Raw genomic sequence first — 21,511 nt, 5'->3', positions numbered from 1 at the left:
TGTGAGTTAAAAGAGAGCGTCCGTAAATCATGACTTATTACCGAAAATAATGGTGATCATGTGACAATTTTAGTATTCTAAAAATAATCATGATAACCGGACTCCCCCCACGTGACATATTCAAAATACTCTCCTGACGTGGGGTGTGCTCGAACCTTATATTTTATTTTATGGGGATAAATACTTGTACAGATTTATGGGGATGGGCTATTGTGTATCCCGAGACATAAAAGTGTATGGTTGTAGCACATGCCACATCAGAAGAGTTTTTTGAATATAGCACGTGGGGATGTCAGGTTATCATTACTCTTGTAAGAATGAGGTGATTTTATGGAAGGATGCTATATATTGCCTATGGAGTAGGTGATTTTCTATTGGATTACCTTTAGTGGGAAAAACTTTTGGAGCGAATCCGCTTCAAAATTTTGATACAGCCTTATCTTTTGGTTACACGTGGTGTCAGTAAGGAGGTATCGTAAATATTAGTAAAAAGTAGGTGTGTAAAATAAATAAAAAAAACACGTGTCAAGTTGGCTGAGCTTCAAAGTCGGAATCCATTTAATTTGGTCTGATGCACCCCATCTGTCTGTCTGCCACGTCAGCAATGAGGCCTCGCCATTTAATCAAGCATAAGTAAGACCTTCTTCGTGCTCTCTCTCTCTCTCTCACATCCAATATCCATCTCTATAAGCTTCTTCACATCAAATAGAAACAAAGAAAAGTCAATCGAAAAAAAAAGAGAAGAAAGAATAAGAGGAGAGAGGAAAAACTGTAGATTTTGAAGGAAAACCTCATAATTTCTCTTCGATCTTCGATCTTTGATGGATTCTGAACTATGGGCATCTCGACTTGCTGCGGCGAAGCGTCAATACGCGTTGCAACACCATCACAGCTCTCAATTAGGTCTTTATTTATTTATTTTTTTCATCCGATTTGATTGTCATCTTGGTTTCGATCTTTTCTGTGAAAAAAATGTTCTTTTTTTGTTTGTTTGGTGGTTGTTCTAGATCGGTTGAGCTTCGATGATTTCGAGGTGGAAGAGGAGGTTCGTCCTGATTTCCCCTGTCCTTATTGCTTTGAAGACTTCGATATCGTCTCTCTGTGTTCGCATCTCGAAGATGAGCATCCGTTCGAATCAAAAGTTACTGTACGTTGTTTTCAGATTAATTTATTTGCGACCCTTTGATTATGTAACAATAGGTTTAAGGTTTGATTTTCATGTAAAGTTACGATTTTGCAATCATAAATCGTAACAAAGAAAGGTTTATAAAGGATATTATTATTTATTTTCATGTAAAGTTACGATCTTTCAATCATAAATCGTGACAAAGAAAGGTTTATAGAGGGTATTATTTTTGTGATTTTTGGTTGTTGTTATTGTTATTGTTATATAAATTCTAATCAAAACGGAGGGTTACATGATAGAGAGGTTGAGAGAAGACTTAACTAAAAGAAGACCATTAAAGACAAAATTCTCCACAAACAAATTCTCAAACTCATTATGGATCTTAAACCATAAGAAAAATGAAAGCTTTTTTTATGTAATAACAAAAAATCATTCTTTATAGATTCCTAAATCTAGAAACAAATGATAGGATATGCAAATATGTAAGGGATAACATGGATTTGGAAAAATTCATTGAATACCAAAAAGGCTTAAGGACGATTGACATTTTCACTGCCGTCTTTGCACGTGGAACAAATATCTGCCATGATGATCCTTTGCATGAAATGGTCATCAATTTTCAAGATGGTATTGGTGTGGCAAGTAAACTAATACATCCACTTTAGAGTCCTAAGTAAAGGAAGCTGGGACACTAGAGTTTCTTAGATAATCTAACACATGATATAAGGATCTCACTAGAAGAATCATCATGTCCCTTCGTCCAAATAGCTTGTCCTTGCCCCTAGTAGAAGGCAGATACTAGGGATGTAATGAATAGAAACAAAAAATATATATCAATATTAATTAATTAAATATTATATATATATAAGGAATTCTCCACCCAATAATTAATGTTTCTTCTAAAACCAAGGTCCAATGATCTTTCATCTTTTGAAATACACCTATTCTTTTACTTGTCAAAAAAATTAAAAGAATTGTTTGCTTTTTTGACATAGAATACAAACTTGAAAACTATACCGTAAAGGAAAATCATTGCAACACCAAATTTCCCGAAAGTGTACTTTATTGCCCTTACCAATTATGAAACTCTCTCTTGTAATGAATTCAACTAATTATTCTAAATATCTTTCCATGCCTGCAATCATAACAAGGTCTTCTCTCCACACTTGCACTCGTAACAAAGTCTAACCTTACGGTTGTTCCACCCAAAGCTCCAGCTCACATAGTTATCATGGATAACTTGGAAGTTTTATGCCAAATCACCAAAGCCACTTCCCTAAGTTGGCTATAGTCACAAACTTTATATTAGGAAAGCCAAACCATCTCCTTTATCGGGGGAACAATCTCTAGTCAATTAAATGGTATTGGAGACTTATGAAAGAAAAGTTAGCTGATATTTGAGGGTATCATCCCTATCGTTCCACAACATTCGTCTTTAAAAAATTATCAATTTGATTCACAACTGCTAGAGGAATGGAAAAAAAGGTACATCGATTATACATGGATACAAGATAGGGAACCCTTGATAAGAACCATATTACCACCTTCGTGTAAGATACTGAAAAATTACCTATCTCACACTCACAAGACTTTCTAAAGAATCAATGTCGTTAATCACTTTAGCATTATCCACCTTACTTTTTGAAAGATTGATAGAAAAAAACGGGGACCACCTCAAAATAACGCATAAGGCCTCTCAATAAACAAAGTTGTCCAATGAAGCATCAACAAACACAATAGTATCATTTCAAACTGTCTTATAGTACCAAACCTTTCAGTTATCTCAATAACCCTGGGGACATGTCTACCTAAAACCTTAACGACAATATCAAACAAGAAAGGAGACATGGGATCATCTTGTCTCAGTCTTCTAGAACCTTAAAAACCAATTTAGCTCCCATTCACCAAATAGGAAAGGTTGTTGAGTCCATATTCTACCAAATCCTATCCTCCCTATCATTTAGTCTACAAAATTCTAGTTAACATGGTCATAAACCTTCAAATCAATCTTGTAGGCAACCATGGTCTTCTCGAACAAAGGTACAAAGGTTTTAAATTACTCATTCTGATATCTCATCAGGTGGCCATATTAATCATCTAGGTTTTGTTCGTGTAATTAACCCCTTCTTCAAGAGTGATTAATAGATGGTTAATATGACCACCTTGATTCTAGAGGCCATCATCGGGCTAGAACAACAAAAGTACTATGAAGGCATTTCCCTACTAGAAATTCTTTAACCACCAATATTAAGTTACTTCTTAGTTCTAACCACTCCTTTCCACTTCAAATACTTTAACTCTTGGCCAAATTAATCCAAAGACTAAAAATTGCTTAAAAACTTCCAAGAACACATCAAACATCACACCTGTCTGATATATGCTTTGATGAAGAAAGATAGTGCCACCTCCAATGTAATGGTGAGTAATACTTGGACCTTTTATACAAACATGGAAGCCCTTCAAAACCCTCCACTGCTTTAGATATAGTGCTGCTTAGTGTTTTTGTTAGATCAATGATAGAAAGGGGCGCTTTTCATCCTGTTGAGTTCATGAAAAACTGTCCAAGAAACTATAACTAAAATAGTAACATGATCATATGCCTTCTCCATTTCTACCGTACATATCATCTCTGATTCACCTACTTTGACCTTGAAATACAAACATTCATCAACAACTAAGGCTCCATCCAAATACGCCTGACTTTGACAAAAAATGCACTTTGAAAAGGAAAATAATCAATCATATCATTTACTTCAATCTTTATGTCAGAAACTGTTATTCAGCTAGTGCAAGGACGCACCTTATACTTTGGACCATTGGTTGCATTTTCTATACACTTTCAAGTGACCTAGTGTGTAAGTTTGTTTAGAAAATAATTTTCAATATTAGTTGCATTTCTGACACTATATTTCCAGAAATGACGTGGCAATGCCAACCACTGTTTCAACGTAGGGGTTTTCATTTGGAGCTGGTTTTTAGGTGATCTCATACTGAAGTGGGCTCCTTCATACATCTATTGAACTTTTTAGTCCCAATTGTCCATTTTTTTCCCTTCCCAAAAGCGATTTTATTTTTCTTTTTTCTTTTTTTCTTACAGACAGTGAAAGATATCCATTCATTTACACCATCTTTCCTATGAAAGAGGGTTTGAGTAACACCTTTCCTATTTGTGATCTAATTGTTGATATTGTGGTATGACTTCTTTTTTGGGTAGCATTTTTCTCCATTCTTGTTCAGCAAGAACGAAGATGCTGATTTCTTGAATATTTACCTTCTAAAAAAGGAAAAAAGAAGCAAAAGTCTACATTTTACAAGTTCCTTTTGCCTGAAATTTTAATTATTATTTTTTTTTAGTGTGGTTGTTTCGAACTCTTGTACACTATTGATATAAGATGTTATCTTAACCACTGTTAGTCTTGACTTTTGACTAATTTCTTAATGATACTTCATATTTTGTATTCCAACTTCTTGATTTAAGCCTCACCTTTTCCCCCCTCTTCTTGCAGGTTTGTCCTATTTGCTCAGTTAAGGTTACGCGAGACATGCTACATCATATAACGCTCCAACATGGACACTTATTCAAGATATCCTTCTCGTTTATGAAATTTGGGAAATAAAATTACATTTTTGTGTATTCTATGTTGGATGATTCTGTACATGCATATGTAATTCCTTACTCATAATGAAAGTCCATAGTTTCCTTTAACTAAAGACCACTTGCAGAGGCGCCGAAGATTACGGAGAGTTGCTCTTCCTAACAGTCAGGCATTGTCTCTTCTGAGTCGGGATCTTCGCGAGGCTCATCTACAGGTGCTTTTAGGAGGTGGTGGATTTCGATCAAGCAATGCTAATGCGTCTAACGCAGTTACAGATTCCTTCCTTTCATCACTTGTCGTGAACTTCCCTGCATCTGAAGCAGAAGAAATTTCAAAATCTTCTGTCTTGAGTGCTGAAGATTTGTCTACAAAGAATGTGACATCAACGACTTGGAAATCAAGGTACCTTCAAAGTTTTCTTGTCTTTCTTTATTGATTCCCTTAGTCTGATTACTTTTTAGTTTATCATTAGTTTATTACTTGAGATATCTGTTTTGCAAGGAAATACAAATAAAACATTATAAGGTTGATCTTTGTAATGTGGTGCCTCACAAATAGTAGGGAGTTTGGTAGTTTGCACCTTCTCAATTGATGTACATGCATTTTTGTTTTCTTATGTGATCCTGGTAATTTATTATATAAGCGCACCTTTAAGTTGGAGGATATTTTTCTTGATCAAAATAACAGTAGGACATAAATCATGTGAAGTGGGGATCTCTTTGTTTGTTATATTCTAATAGTATCCCTTTTTACCCTCATTCAGAAAGTGTATATGATGAGGATACTTCATTTTCTTAAAAAAAAAAATCCATGTCACATGTTAGACACTGCTGATACTTTTTTTTTTTCCCAAACAAGTCTTATTCTACTGAATTGCTTTTCTGATGTTATTTATATATTAATTTTAAATATATTGACTGAATAAAATACATTCCTTTTCTATTGAAAACATAATCTTACGTGTTTTAAGAATCTCTCAACATATGGAATAGTTGATGGATGTGTCAGCATGTTAGGTTCATGTGAGTCAGTGCGTCTGACACTTGGTGTTAGTATCTGGCACAGACATGCATTTCTGTTTTGATCAGCCTATCAGAGAAGAATTATTTTTTTTGCAAGACATGCTTGTTTAAATGTTCCTATCTACTTCTTCCAGATCTTTTTTGTCCTGAATATTGTTTAACTGGCTAAGTCTTGTTTAGAAGAAATATTTTTTAGACTGCTTGTTGAATTTGTCTACCAAGTGGCTTGTATTGAAGTGATTCTGAACCATTCAATCATTTCTGATACACTACCATTACCAGGATTTGTACCGTCTACATCTAATAAAACAGAACATCTTGAATAATAACTCTGTATTATATTACCAAAAAATTATGTTTTTGATAGGTTTTCAATAATGGGAAATGAATATCTATTTGAACCAGGAGTTTCTTTTATCAACTCATTTTTCTTTATAAACTAGTAACACCTCGAGATTGTGAGAGAGGAGCATTAATGCATTTATGAAACAGGTGGGAACACTAGTTTGCTCGGTAGTCTATCCCATATATTTCTGAAGCAGTTGTACGCATGCATAGGTATGTGGAGCAGTGGCTACGTTGGCATCTTATTTAATAATAACTGATACCTTCCTCATGTATTCTGGTCGTCATAAATATCAGGAGCCAAAAAACTTCATAAATGTCATGCTAGTTTTGGATAATCCCTCCCCCCTCCTTCCTCCCTTGGGCATAATTTGAGAGTCAAATTCCAATGTATGGCCCAATCAGGATCTCTATTATGCCTCCCAACTTTTGATTTATTGTTTCAAAGTTTGGACCCTGCTAATTTTTTTTTAATAGTTTTGCAGTTATGATCACCCTCCAGATTGTTTAGGTGGTTCCTGTTGCAAATGATCATTGCCTATTCTCATGTTCCATAATAGGTTAAATGTACGTTTTTAAAAACACCAAAGCCTTAAACGAAATATTTGGGGTCAGGTTGACAAATCATATTCTTGATTTCACACTGTCCAGAGAGAGTGAGTTCATATCTGCTTTCATTGTCTCTATCTAAGTTATTTTAGGTCTTCCTCTCACTCTTTTAGGACTTTGAACTTGAATATTTTTAATATGCCCAAATCATCTCAGCCGACTTTCTTAATTTATTGTCTATTGGAGATATTCCTATACTTTCTCGAATGCGTTTGTTTTTAATTTTATCTTTCCTAGTCTTTCTACTCAGCCATCTATATATTCTCATTTTTGCTATGCTCAATTTATTAAAACATGATGCTTCTTGACTGCTCTACGTTTTTTTTTGGTAGGTATATGGTTAGTGATTAGTAAAAAAAAGTTGGGTTCAAGGGGGTTTGAACTTAGGACGTGGGAACAATGTTCCACACGTTTTACCACACGTTTTACCACTTGACTTCCTTACATTTTTAGCTCCATAAAGCATAGTTGGTTATACTAATAAAATTTTCCTTCTAGTTTGATTGGTATGCCTTTGTCACATAGGATAAAGTCATACCAATCAAACTAGAAGAAAAACCTTATTAGAATAACCAACCACTCTTTATAGAGCTAAATGTAGGGCAGTCAAGAAACATCATGTTGTAATGAGTTGAGTATAGCAAAGATGAGGATGTAGAGATGGATGAGTAGAAAGACTAAAAAACTAGGGAGAGAATCAAGCTCACGTACCTTAGTGTATGTTATTTGCGGGTAATGTAGTATTAGTTGATGAAACTAGGGAGAGAATCAATAAAAAAACTAGAATTATGAGGATAAGAGCCCAAGGGTTTTAGGATAAGTAAAACCAAGACTAAGCATGTGGAGTGTAAATATGACATCGATATCCATAAAGACGAATGCCCTATTAAAACTCGTGATCTGAAAATATCTCGTAGTAACCAATTTGTTATCCCAAATCTACTATACATAAGGAGGGATAGATTAATGAAGATGACCTTTGATTTGTCAATAAAGTTTAAGACTATCCTTACCCCATCCTTCAGCAGGCTCTTGATAAAGGATCTGAGCTTGGGTCTGATCATTCTCAGGAATATAAGATAAAACCCATCATAAAAGAAGAAATGCCCATTCCCAAATCTCCTCTTAAAAAACCCATAATCAACAAGGCCCAGGAGAATGCAAAATGGTCCCTTGAAGAGACCGATGGAGAGAAAGCAAGATAAACCGAAATGAGGTCTCTCAGGATAAGTAAAAGAAATCTGAGAGTGTTCAAGGTAAGAAGTTGTTCTAAAGGGTGTTAGAGGAGAGTGATGAAATAGTGATTCTGAAGGGAATGGTAGATTTCATGGATAGGGATTAACACCTTCCGCCTATATTACTGGATTTCTTGATTTTATCAAGAAATCACTTTATGTTGATCTTACCCAAGATCAATTAAGATATAAGATTAGAAGAGTGATATCAGAAAAATGGCAAGAGAGAGAGACCCATTTTTATAAAAGCCCATGATTTTCAATGTTATAAATTATCCATGAAGATATGGGGTGAGAAGAATAAGAATATCGTGTCTTCGTCTAAACCCAAAGCTTGCTTAGATAGGTCACTACCGTTAACTCAACCTATGAAGCCTTGCATTGTAGAAATTGTGATGAAGGATGGGGTAGGGGTAGGGGTAGTCTTGAACTTAATTTACAAATCGAATGCCATATTCCTCAATCTATCCCTCCTTATGTATTATAGATTTGGGATAACAAATTTGTTTCTTCGAGATATTTCCAGACCATAGATTTTAATAGGGCATTTATCTTTGTGGGTGTCAATGCTATATTACATTGTACATACTTGGTCTTGGTTCTACTTGTCCTAAAGCCCTTGGACTCTTATACCCATAATTCTAATTTTTTTATTATTGATTCTCTCCTTAGTTTTATTAACTAATACTACATCATCCGCAAATAAATATACTAAGATACGTGTGCTTGAATATGAGTACTTACTTTATCTATAGCTATTGCAAACAAATACGGACTCAAAACCAATCCCTGATGCCCTGATGCATATTAATTGTAACTAGGAACTCATTCATCACCTTTCCATCTGCCCTCGCACTAGCTGCAACCCTTGATACATGTCTGTTATTATGTTAATTTATCCATTCGGGACTCACTTCTTTCCCAATATCCACCAAATTAGCTCTCTTGTTTTTATTTTTTTTGTATGTTTTCTCTAAGTCCTTAAAAACCACATGAAGGTTATTCCTCTTATCTCTAAACTTGTTTGTCATCCGTGCAAGTATAAATACTCACATGCTGGTTGATATACCTGGTATAAAGTCAAATTAGTTCTTTGATACATTTATTTTTGGTAGGGGGGTGGTGGTGGTGTGTGTGTTGGGGGGGAGGGACTTTATAGTTGTTCAATCACTGTTTACCATAGGCCCATCTTTGTTCTTCTCTAAAATATTGTTTCCTGCAATATTAGTAGATAGTCAGCAAGGAAATTGATCATTTTTATTTACTGTATGGCATACTTATATAGATTAAATCATGAAGCTGTTAAGATCCAATATTTACTGACAATTACCAGGCTTAATATTGTGACATGTGATCAGTGTTGAAACCACTGTAACGAACCACCCTCCTTCTAAGGCCTTTGAGTTCTAACGTTTAGTTCTTTCTTTACTTGCAGTTTTGACTCTTCATTGAGTTATGAAGAGCGGCAGCAGAAGATGATACAGGATACTGCAAGAGCCGGGTTTGTGCAAGATCTGCTTCTGTCCACTCTGTTTAGCGACTAATGGAATCACTTGGCCCCCGTAAGTATACGGTAACTGATCTACCCTATGATCCCGATCAGAGGCAAGTTTGGGTCCTACTGGTTGTTAAGTGCATATTGTGGGACCACCCAAAACATGCCTACTTTGGATGTTTTTTTTTTTCTTAGAAGCAGCTGGTTTAATGATAGTGGGAATAACACAAATCCATTTCTGCTTTTCTCTTGACCAATCTTGTATTATTCTGAAAGAAGTGGATGGTCTGCTAGTTATCTGGGATTGACCGTCTTCATGTTTCCTCCCATAAATTCATCTATTCTATGCTGAGACAATTTCATGTCTGGTTTCTTTATTGGGTTAATCTTTCTATTGTGAAATTTCTGCACGGACCATAGCTCACCTTCATGGTGGAGTTTAGGGTCTCACTAACTGGTAAGGGTACATTTGACAGTTATTGACAGCTAGAAGTGTACACTGTGACACCAAAACCAAGTCCTTAATCTGCATTCATGTCGTTTGCACTTCCTAGTATAAAATCTGACATGAATTGCATTAGCATTAGAAGTTTGCTTTGTTGAAACACATCGTAGAAGTCCTCTTTTTAATGGATGGCACGTACCTCTTACAATACTAATTTTTGAATCCAAAAGAAAGCAAATGGACCCCAAAATGTAGACTTGAAGTTGGTATAGGGTTAGTGGTTAGCAAAAGAAGTTGGCTTCAAGTGGGTTTGAACCTAGGACGTGGGAACAACACTCCATATGTCTTACTATTTAGCTAAGTTGGCACTTCTAGACTTGAACCTAAATTTGACAACCATGAAAGATAAATTGCCAAAAAATTGAAATTGTCTGCGAATCTATTAAAACGACTCTGAAAAGCAAAAAACAAGGAACTTAGAACTGCTTAGTTGATCTGGCTGAGTAGATCCTCACTGGCTACCCCAAAATGTAGAAGAATTTCTATCTTTGAACAATCTTTACAGGTAGCAAATGAGATAGCATTTGAACTCTCGGATTCAAAAAACAACTAAATTGACAGTGGAATGAGTCTAAAAAAACACTGAAGACATTTACTGGTAGAAAATTCCCATGTCGTTGACCTTAAGTTTTTATGTCATCAAAGTAATGAAATTATTTATATATAGCCTTAAAATTATACAATTCCCACAAAAAAAGGAGCAAAAGATAGAAATCTACACACTTGAAAAAAACCCACATTTAGAATATTTCCAATAAAAGTTACAACATAGGACAAAACGTTGAAGTAGCAAACATTGATGAAGGTGGGCTTGACGGGATTTGAACCAAGGTCGGTATTAACTCTCGTCAAGCCTTAACCAACTGAGCTAAGAGGCACCTTCAGCCTTATTCAAACTTAGATAACACATAATGCCAGACTTCTAAAGTCTGATTAATGATCATTAGATCGTTACAATTTTGGATACTCAACACTACCAAACATTCATTTCCATATTTTTTATTCTATTAGATTTTGCAACATATTGCCATATTCATAATTTCATTGTATGCATATAACTATAGCTCCTCTTAACTGTTCATGGATATGAAGAACATAACAAACATCATCAATGACGAAGGAGCAAGAGAAGATCCAACGCGGTGTTGAAGATCACTGTCAGATTTATTAGCAATTCTGTTACTGTTGCTTAGCGTGCCTCTGAGAAAACGATTTAATCCTTCGAAACGCATCTTTAAGAGAAGATGGCTCGATAGCAAATGTTATGCGGAGCCAATTTTTCAGTCCCACTGCAGACCCTGCAAGAGAGACATGTAGCTTAATATAATAAGAGAAATGTAACTTAACACTCACAAATTCCTGATCACACAATACCAGAAACAAAATAATAAATTTGTTATCTTCCTTTTTTGACTCTTACCTGGCAGAACAATAACAGATTCTTCTTTGGCCAACTTCAAGCAAAAGTCCATATCATCATTAATGTCTTCCAGAAGAGATACATTGAGCTTAGCCTGCATTTGCAAAATATAATCAGGAAGGTTTCCAACCAACCCAAATGTTATAAAAAATACATGACACCAAAATTTTATATTTCCTCACCATTACAAACATAGATCCCTCTGGTTTATGTGGACAAGTAATGCAATTTATCTCCTTTATCTCATCATAACAGATGTCTGAAGCTTGCTTCACTATACCGATAACCCTATCGAAGAAATCCTCTTTTGTTTTTTCAAGGATTTGAGGAACTGCCCCCTGATATATCAACCCAAGTTTGTTAAATTCAAAAATACTCTTACGTAGCACCAGAGAACATGTTGGTATTCTTTTAAAAACGAGAATCGATGTATATATTCAAACCTGAATGAAGGTTGGAGGATCAGAGGAGATACCGATACAACCTTCAATACATTCAACCATCTGAAAGTCGAAAATAAAGATTAGTAAAGCTCGATTATGAACACATCTATAGACAGAATCATGGAGGGTAGGAAGATGATATATAGTAACGAGAGGGCAGAAGAACAAGTGAACCTTTGTTTCTCTTAGGATACCATTGGGATCATTTATAACAAGCCAACCAAGTCTCCAACCAGGCACCATCCATCTCTTCGATATAGATCCAACAGTAAAAACAGGAACGATTGATCCGAACACTCCCATTGGCACAAATGGTTTACTACCAAAAGTGAGATGGCCATAAACTTCATCCGAAATTACAAAAATTCCAAGCTTTTTCGCAGTCTCAGCAATCTAAATGCAATACAAATCGAAGAATAAGTGTCATACAAATTTTTATTTGTTCTAGTATGTAAACAAGTCACAAACATGGTCCAATTATTAATTTAATTGCCCAAGTTTCCTTGGGATCGTCCCAATTGCCAATATGAAAATATCGTAACCAACTTGATTTCTTTCTGAGATGCTAATCAAGAAAACAAATTTCTCGAACAAAAAACAAGCGCAGAGATTGCATTAAGACATTGAATCACTCACCTTATTCAAATGTTCATAACTAAAGACATTTCCACAAGGATTTCCAGGGTTGATGATAACCATTGCAACAGTATTCTCATCTGCAATAGCTTCAACCGAATTAAGATCAACATCCCAACCCTTGTCTGGCAGAAGATCAAAATGCCGACATTCAAGATGGGTAAAAGCTGCACGAGCTTCATAATATGGATATCCTGGCCTTGGAAGCAGAATATTAGCACCGGGTAGAGAAAGTACTGATAGAAGGACTTCGATTGCTTGTGTAGCGCCAATTGTGACGTAAACATCATCTGATGAAATCTTGTATGGAAGATCATGAGAGAGATGATCTGCAATAGCTCTTTTATACAGAAATACCATCCATCATCATCATCAATAACAATGCCTTATCCCAACAAAAAATTAAAAACTATAAATTCTACTTAAAAAAAAAAAAAAACGTCATCATCAATAACAAGCTATCAAAGGGTCAGGTTTGGAAAGTGTTATTTGGTCCATCTATTTCTTGTGCTGGGACGCTGGGTCAAAAAGACCTAAAATATTTTAGGGTTGGCTTTGGGAGTTCGGCCCATCTAGTGGCTGAGCCCAACCTGTAAATAGGATCTAATACTTATGGTCCATGCTGGCCTTGGACATAAGTGGATTTTTATTTGACTCGGTCTGGACTGAGTGGGCTCATTAGAAATGGGCCGTTAGTGGCCCAACCCGAACCGCCCCTTAGACATCCCTCCATTCCGAGAGTCAACGTTTGAGGACCCCACCAATACCAAACGTGGTTTTAAATCTCGTCCCAGTCGTCGCCTAGGTGTCGTCCAACAATAAGACGGATATACTAGTCAAACGTATTTGACGAGATCTAAAAGGGTAATTGTAAAAGCACCCCAAGATTTAATAAAGGCAACTCACACATAGTTGAATTATTTTGTCTTATATGGATTAAGAGTTTTAGAATGATCCGATTTGGGTGAAGATGATCTCTATGATGAGTAGATCATCTACACAAAAAATCAGCCCATTTCAAAACTTCTAACCCCATCAAAACTGATTTTTAAACAAAATGGATGAAATAATTCGGCTATAGTGTGGGTTGCCTTATTAATTAGTGGGGTGTTTTTATAACTACCCTTTTCTTATTATTGAACGAGATGACTCAAATGTATTGAAAAACTCATCCGAGATGACTCGATCTCTTTTCATGGACGAGAAGAGACATCAAAACGAGTTTTAAAACCATGATATCAAATCAAAGTCAACGGCCAGAATTCATCAATAATTGAGAATAAAATGTGGCATCCATTCAGGGCCCATTTATAAGTCCTAGTGGATTCAAAACCTATCATCTCACTCTAAATGCCACATCGTTTGATCTGACTTACTGAGTATGAAAATTTGTCCCACCTCTTGGTTCACCACCAATAATCAGTTTGATCACTGATTTGTATTCACATGATGTAGAGTTTTCTAACAGTTACAATTAGTGGGTTAAAAAAAAAAAACACCCTAATTTAAGTTTCTAAGGAGAGATTATTGAGTTTACCTTCTAGCGGGAACAATACCAACAGAAGAAGAGTAAGAGTTGAAGTTTGCAGATCGAACAGCATCAACTATGGCATCTTCAGCGATCTTAGAAGTTCGAAAGCATGCAAATGCAGAAGGATCCCCATGTCCAAGAGGAATCATGGGTCTCTCGTCTCCCTCATCGAGAGATCTCATAAGCATAGTGCGAATTCCTCTAATGGTCATGTCAGAAGCACTATTGATATCTTCCTTCCGTCTGAACCCCCATTTCATCGCTCCTTCTCTCCCCATATCTCCTTTTTCTTTTTGAACTTCGACTATTTCTTTTCTTGCTTTATAGGGTTTGAAGATAAGAGAGAGAGAGAGAGAGGGGTTGGGAGTGCTATAGTTGACCATTCAGAGCATGCATGAACAAGGAGTTCATTTAGAAAAGGGTCACGTTAATATGAAAGTGTGCGTGACTAACTTACAAAGACTTTGAATATTACTAAGGGCAGTGGGGCGGGCGCACGTGGACACCCTGTCACCCAAAGAAAATGAAACAAACAAGGAAAGTTCCTCAAGCACATTTCCATGCGGCACAAAAATGTTGATCACTGCAAAATTTTAAGAGTGACGATCGAATGTGGAGGATTGAAACCCTCGTCCCACACCCCAATACACACCACACAAACCACAATCCAAGGAAATTTAAAAAGGGGATATTTAAGGCACTAATTCCATGAATTTTGGCTTAAGTGACGTGTATTGAGGTGTGAGAGGAGGGTGTCAATCGTCCACCCTAGGTGCATAATCGGACTCATTTTATTAATCACCAAAATGGGTCATTATAAAAGTAGAGTTGGGATCTTATGCACCCATGGTGGAGGATTGCGAACAGAGATTTGCTGTTTTGAAAGTTAAGTGCTAAGGTGCTGAATCAATGGCATGATGCCATATGTACTGAAAAGTTAATAAAAATAAAACACTGAAACTGCTCGCAAATTTTCTCCTGAAATTTCTCTTAGTAACCGATCAATTTCACTATGTGAAAACTGAAAATTTTAATAGGAAAATTTTATGGGCCAAAGCCCACAAATTTTAAGAAACGAATTTTGACGGCCTATGGCCGTTGAAAATTTTGATGATCCCCAATTCGATGGCTTAGAGCCATCAAATTTCTTCCCATCCTCCTTTAATTTAACGGTTTTGAACCTTCAAAAATGAAAATTTGACGTGTTGGTCCATCAAATTTTATGAAATTCGACGGCCTTGGGCCATCAAATATAAGTTTTTCTCATGTTGTGTTTATCTCATTTAATACAACATGGCATGATGCCATTGATTCATCAGTTTGGGACGTAACTTTCAAAACAACAAATCTCAATTCATGGACCGTGGTTTACGTGGCATACGATTAAGACTCATAAAAGTAATATATAAAATCAAGCCATTTGATTGAGTAAATTGTTTTTAAGACAAAAATATCCTCATAAAGTGTTCTTTTGGAAACTTTCTTTCTAAACTAATAAAGTTTGCAACTTCAACCCTCTCTCTTGTTAAAAGAATCGAATAAAACACTTCTCAACCTATTTCTTTCACATTTTTTTTTCTACCTTTGTTTGAAGCTCTTCAACAAGCCTCAAAGATATAAATGTTAATTATGATATGTTTCGACGTGTGACAGTAGACAATGAAGGATAATAAGATTTAGTCGCACATAACTTTTGCTTTTAGTGTCAATAATATATGCATTTGGAGTATTTTAAATAAATCTATTTAATATCGAACTTAATAAATCAAAAATCAAAATCATTGGGTTTGACATTTTAGTCTTGAGCCTCAACCTTTCAAAAGGTTGAGTCTCGACACTTTACTTCTTTAAAGGGTTTGGATGACGTTTTAGTATTAAGGCTCAAGAACAAAACATTAGAGTTAGACAATTTTAAACATTAGAACCTCTATTGTAAATGGAATATAAAAAATTGTGATCAATCAAAAATTGCAAAGCCTTAACCCCAAGGGGTTGCCTAGTGGCAAGCTGAGCATTGATAACCTCTCAGGAATGGTAGGTCAAGTGTTCGAAACCCCACAAAACAATGAATTCCTTAGGACCACCCTCTTGGGTCTAGTTGACACTCAATTCAACCACTTGCACAAAGGACTTTCCTAGGGGGGGTGGTGCATGCACAACGTGAAAAAAGCCTATATTTGATGGCCCAAGGCCATCAAATTTCATAAAATTTAACACACCGAGGCGTCAAATTTTTCATTGTCAAATTTTTTTTTTCAACGGATCAAAACCGTTATATTAATGGAGGATTGGAAAAATTTGATGGCTCTAAGCTGTTGAATTAGGGATCATCAAAAATTTCAACAGCCATAAGCCGTCAAAATTCACTTTTTAAAGTTTGTGGGCTTTGGCTCTTCAAATTTTCTTGTCAAAATTTTCAGTTTTTACATAGTGATGTGACCATGGGATTAGTCTCACCCGAAGGGTGAGGATATCCACGAAAAGCCAAAAAAATAAAAAATGCAATGCCTTGATATTTAATATCGCTCAAAATTAGACCATAACATACTATTTGATGGGTAGTGACTTTTCATCTTCTCCAAATTCTATTAGTGTTCTGAGGAAATTTTGGTATTGAAATGTCAGTTCTCATTTTGGATGGGATGTTTTAATGTTTATTTGGAAGTGTGATACATAATTTAAGTAATTAGGGTGCAATGGTCTTGTTAACGTGTGCCCTAAGGGCATACGTTGAAGTGCAATAGATACACTTTGGAAATTGGATTTTGTACAGAAAATGACTTTGAAAAAATTATTTTATACCAAAATACCCTCAGATTCCAATTTTCAAAGTGTATATATTGAAGGAGAATTGTTAACAAAAAGTCTGATTGCTGATGAAATTTGTTGGAAATGGGCTTATTGGAAAAATGTGACTCCTAAGTGTACCATGTATGGTTATCACCTATAACAAAAGTTTGTCCCCATAATAAGAGATTATGGTATTAAATCATGCAACACAATATTTTATTTCTTATTTATTTATTTTATGAATTGAGGTATTTAGGTGTTGTAGAGCACTCGACTAATCCTCGGGGCACATGCTGTCCCCTCCTGCCACACGCACCGAGTAATTTCTAGGATAAATCCCTGAGGGTAGCCCCTAAGGAGGGGGTCGAACTCAAGAACTCTGCTTCTTGAGGCGTGGTCTTGATCATGTAACCTATATTATTTGCTTTTTTAATGATGGTAATTGGGGTGGGGTGGGGGCACCTTAGGGAGATCCCCTACCAGAATTAACAGGAAAAACGATTATAACCAACTTAGGAGTGGTCTCTCGCATCATCCCTAACAATGTAAATCAATTCTCTTCGAAAAAAACATGGACTTGACCCTACATAGTAGCTAATTGACTTGGGAACTACAAATGGCATGGAGTAGCCGAATGGTCACTTAAGGTAAAAAATGAACATAAGGAAATAATAAAGAGAAGAAAGAACAACTGAAATGAACGATGTTAACTGAGTCGGAAATTTAAGGCATATTGTACATGTCAAGATGTTATTGTCACTGTCCTTGTTGAGATGTTATTGTGACTGCCCTTCCCTAAAATGCTTTTGAACTCCCAATTTTTTTCATTGTCCTTCATATTATGTGTTTTGGCCACTATCATTGGACAAGAAAGTCTCCAAGGCATCAAATTGTAGAAGACCATAAAAAAAAAATTATGAAACCAAGACCAGAAAACCACCCAACAAGTATCATGCTAAACATAAACATTAACAAATAATATGATATATGTGTCCTTTGGTACTCACCATAGATATCTGTGTCATCTTTTAAAGGCAATGTGATGAATCACTTCAGAATAGGTTACCCTTTGAATAAGATCGAACAAGACCCCATCTTATAAATCCCCCCAAAAAAGCTTTTTAAAATTCACAAAAATAGGAATCTACACAATCTATAATACAACCCAAAATAAATAAATCAAATTGATTCATTTGATCATGCGCTTTGAGGCATGGTGATCGACCTAACAGATGTCCAATAGGTGCACTATAATTGCAGCAAAAAGTGCTATATAGGACCTACTTTGATGTATTTATTTCATAATTTACACAAGAAGTTTCTTAAAGGATTTCAATAATATTGAACAAAGTACTTCAACATCATTATTTCTAATGTAACATGTTATACATCCATCGGTTCTCCATGTTATAACTGACATAGCTACTTCAATGGATTTACTGAAGTTGGAAGGAACAGAACCACTGAACCTATTGGAACTCAGGTTCAAGCTTCCGATTCCAACCAACATATCATATCAAATTGCAAATCAACATTTCGTATCCATACAAAACTAAAATTTCATACATCACTTCATTGAATTAATTTTAAAAGTTCGTATCCATACAAAATGTCTGAACAAACTGTTCAAGTTGGTGAAGATTGAGAAGTGTACACCCTTATACACCAAAAGTTCATACAAAATTGCAACCATATGTCAATGAAGAACCCCATAACTAAATTCAGTTGCCAGGACTCCAAAAACCATAACCCAAAAAGAGATGATCTGAATAAACCAATAATTTCGGTAACCACAACCCAAATCCATTGAACCATATACCTTTGCATCTAAAATAGAAAATATGTGAAAAGCAAACAGAGAGACAGAAGAAAAAACCTCTCAGATCTCAAGTTTTCAACCCTTTGAGTACAATCTATGATGGATAGGGTTGTGTTGGTATTTCAATTGTTTATACGGCCCCTAAATCTCTGATTTATTTTGCTTAATCTTTTTTCAACTGTGCGTGCTTGTTGGCATTGATTAGTGGATGTATCATGAAGACAGTTGTCAATTGTCTTGCTTCACATTCTTTCTTTTGTTATTATTCTTCCACAAAATTGTAAATGATCTATTCTTGCACAAGCTTTAAGAACAGATAAGGCATATATGCATGAATATTACCATTCCTTTAAACAATTTATAATCTTATATATTGAGAGAGAAATGAAAAATACAACAAAGAGTAAATATCTCTGGAATGAACAAAGGGAAAAAAAGATTATCAATGAGAGACATCATAATTCCTCCACGATCTATGTTTCTGATTGCCAAGGCCTACTATAGACTTCATTCTTCGTAGGCTGTTCAATGCTAAATCAAGCTTTCGCATCCATTTTCTTCATTTCTCACAGGAGGAAATTTTTTTAAGTGGTTCAAGAAAACTGAAAGCAGAGAATGTATTATCTTGCTATCTTCTTCTTGTGGTGTTTAGCTGGACCACTTAATGTGTTTTCTTGTCAAATTTTCCAATTTTCAAGTAGTGTAAGGTACTGAATCAATGGCACAATGCCATGTTTACTGAAATGTTAATAAAAATAAAGTACTGGAACTGCTCGCAAATTTTCTCCCAAAAGTTTCTCTCAGTAACCAATCAATTTATCTCATTTAATACAACATGGTGTGATGCCATTGATTCATCAGCTTAGCATATAACTTTCAAAACAACAAATTTCAATTCAAGGATTGTGGCTTACGTGGCATGTGTTGAGGTGTGGGAGGAGGGTTACAATCCTCCACCCTGGAAGCATACGATCATGACCAATAAAAGTAATATATAAAATCAGGCCATTTGCTTGAGTAAATTGTTTTTTAGACGAAAATATCCTCATAAATTGTTCTTTTGGAAAATTTCTTTCTAAACTAATAAAGTTTGCAACTTCAACCCCCTCTCTTGTTAAAGAATCAAATAAAACACTTCTCGGCCTATTTCTTTCACATTTTTTTTCTACCTTTGTTTGAAGCTCTTCTTCAACAAGCCTCAAAGATATAATGTTATGATATGTTTCGACTTGTGACAACAGACAATGAAGGATAATAAGATTTAGTCTCATATAACTTTTGATTTTAGTATCAATAATATATGCATTTTGAGTATTTTAAATAAATCTATTTAGTATCGAACTTAATAAATCAAAAATCACAACCATTGGATTTGACATTTTAGTCTCGAGCCTCAACCTTTCAAAAGGTCGAGTCTCGACACTTTACTTTTTTGAAGGGTTTGGATGACGTTTTAGTATTGAGGCTCAAGATCAAAACATTACAGTTAGACAATTTCAAAATTTCAAGTTTGACACTAAATAGATAAGGACGATGGTGGTTACATATGTAAGTCACTAGTACTGCACGTGCTATGCGTCTTAGTTCATGTGTTGGGGATTGATGACAAGAATCTTTCTTGCCATTCCTCTTATTCTCTCCCATTAGGATGAAATGGAAAAAACTTTGACGTGGGCAAAACTTTGAAGCGGGTAGCCCGCATCAAAATTTTGAAGGAATCCACCCCGGTGGATTCCACGTGGGATTTCAAAAGAGATATTTAGAATTTTGGTAGAAATGTAAGGGTGTGAAAAAAAAAATGCCACATGTCTTGTAATGAAGATAATTTCTTCGAAATTTGAAGCGGGCTGACTGTTTCAAAGTTGGACTCGGATGAAATCAAGCAACTGTACAGTCGTTGAGAGTATACTCAAAAGATTAAATCTTAAAAATTATGAATATTTCGCATGGAAAATGCTGGAATGACACGATATTTACTGTGATTTTCACAAGTCTGACGTGGGATGTGCACATAATCATAGATGTGTTTTCTCGCGATACGAGTAAAAATCATTTACGGTTATGTATAAATGTCCACGTCAGAATTGTGAGAATCACGGTAAATCCTGTGTCACCCCAGCATGCCATATATGCCATTATTAATTTGTTGGTCATTTATGGCGGACGGATGGACATGGACAGTCCAAACACGGAGGAAACCAACAACTTGCTACGTCTGAATCAGTTTCAACTTTCAAGTCCTCCATTGAACATTCCTTGTGGGACATGTATATTCGGGACCGCTAACCCTTGCAAGGCCTTCGGTAGATTCATACATAAAAATTTAAATTATTATTATTTTTCTGTTGTTGTTATAACGAGGTGATGCCTGTGGTAGCAGGACAGCCATTGAGCCATTGAGACCCAAATACTAACCTTATCCATAGGATTAGTCCTCCGCACGTAACATCCCACCCTATCACGTGAAGTCACTAAGTAACCACCTTAATGGTGGAGGGACCATAGAGATTTGAAGTCACGATCTTGGGAGCACACCCACTCATTTCCTTACCATCTCGTTTAGACCCGATGGATAAACATTTAATTTTAATGGTGATTTATACTATTTTAATGGAAACTATTAGAGTCCTGATAAAGTGACGGGTGATTGTTTGCTCATACTTGACATGTGGTGCTGATGACATAAGTAATATGAGAAAAATTTCTCTCTCTTGCTTGCACATCCACTGCCCATAATTTTTTATTTTTATTTTTCATATGTCGAATCTTAAAAAGTATTATGGGATCCACATGGATTATCATATTGGCAATCCAACACTACAAGCTTCTAGATTTCATGAAAAATCTCATGTTAAAAAAAAAAAAAACGAGAAAAAAAAATAACAAATTTTTTCAAACTTGATCAATGGTGTTGAAAATGGACGGCTACCGAGCACTCA

General features: G+C 35.6%; 2 protein-coding genes across 2 annotated transcripts; one reads left to right on the top strand and one right to left on the bottom strand.

The window, feature by feature from the left end:
* Positions 1-646: 646 nt before the first annotated feature.
* On the top strand, positions 647-9,805 carry LOC147390433 (protein DEHYDRATION-INDUCED 19-like). Its single transcript, XM_086457504.1, has 5 exons — positions 647-903; positions 1,008-1,147; positions 4,633-4,710; positions 4,844-5,124; positions 9,369-9,805. Exons 1-5 carry the CDS (start codon positions 822-824, stop codon positions 9,475-9,477), a joined length of 690 nt encoding a protein of 229 aa, XP_086313630.1. The 5' UTR covers positions 647-821; the 3' UTR covers positions 9,478-9,805.
* An 851-nt stretch (positions 9,806-10,656) lies between these two features.
* On the bottom strand, positions 10,657-14,273 carry LOC147390432 (nicotianamine aminotransferase 1-like). Its single transcript, XM_086457503.1, has 7 exons — positions 13,970-14,273; positions 12,433-12,772; positions 11,971-12,189; positions 11,797-11,856; positions 11,536-11,691; positions 11,354-11,447; positions 10,657-11,231 (listed from the first exon to the last, which is right to left on the bottom strand). Exons 1-7 carry the CDS (start codon positions 14,239-14,241, stop codon positions 11,113-11,115), a joined length of 1,260 nt encoding a protein of 419 aa, XP_086313629.1. The 5' UTR covers positions 14,242-14,273; the 3' UTR covers positions 10,657-11,112.
* Positions 14,274-21,511: the final 7,238 nt, after the last annotated feature.

The sequence above is a fragment of the Akebia trifoliata genome, chromosome 11, assembly GCF_017979445.1.
Source record: "Akebia trifoliata isolate Shusen 1 chromosome 11, ASM1797944v1, whole genome shotgun sequence".
Classification (NCBI taxonomy): Eukaryota; Viridiplantae; Streptophyta; class Magnoliopsida; order Ranunculales; family Lardizabalaceae; genus Akebia; species Akebia trifoliata.
This window is presented reverse-complemented; position numbering and strand designations above follow the sequence as displayed.

Excerpts from the sequence above, each read along its gene's own strand:
- LOC147390433 (XM_086457504.1), top strand. The coding sequence starts at position 822 with ATGGATTCTGAACTATGGGCATCTCGACTTGCTGCGGCGAAGCGTCAA. Across the intron at positions 904-1,007 it reads CCATCACAGCTCTCAATTAG|ATCGGTTGAGCTTCGATGAT; the intron begins GTCTTTATTTAT and ends TGGTTGTTCTAG. Across the intron at positions 5,125-9,368 it reads TCAACGACTTGGAAATCAAG|TTTTGACTCTTCATTGAGTT; the intron begins GTACCTTCAAAG and ends CTTTACTTGCAG.
- LOC147390432 (XM_086457503.1), bottom strand. The coding sequence starts at position 14,241 with ATGGGGAGAGAAGGAGCGATGAAATGGGGGTTCAGACGGAAGGAAGAT. Across the intron at positions 11,857-11,970 it reads GTATCCTAAGAGAAACAAAG|ATGGTTGAATGTATTGAAGG; the intron begins GTTCACTTGTTC and ends TTCGACTTTCAG. Across the intron at positions 11,448-11,535 it reads AGGGATCTATGTTTGTAATG|GCTAAGCTCAATGTATCTCT; the intron begins GTGAGGAAATAT and ends TTGCAAATGCAG.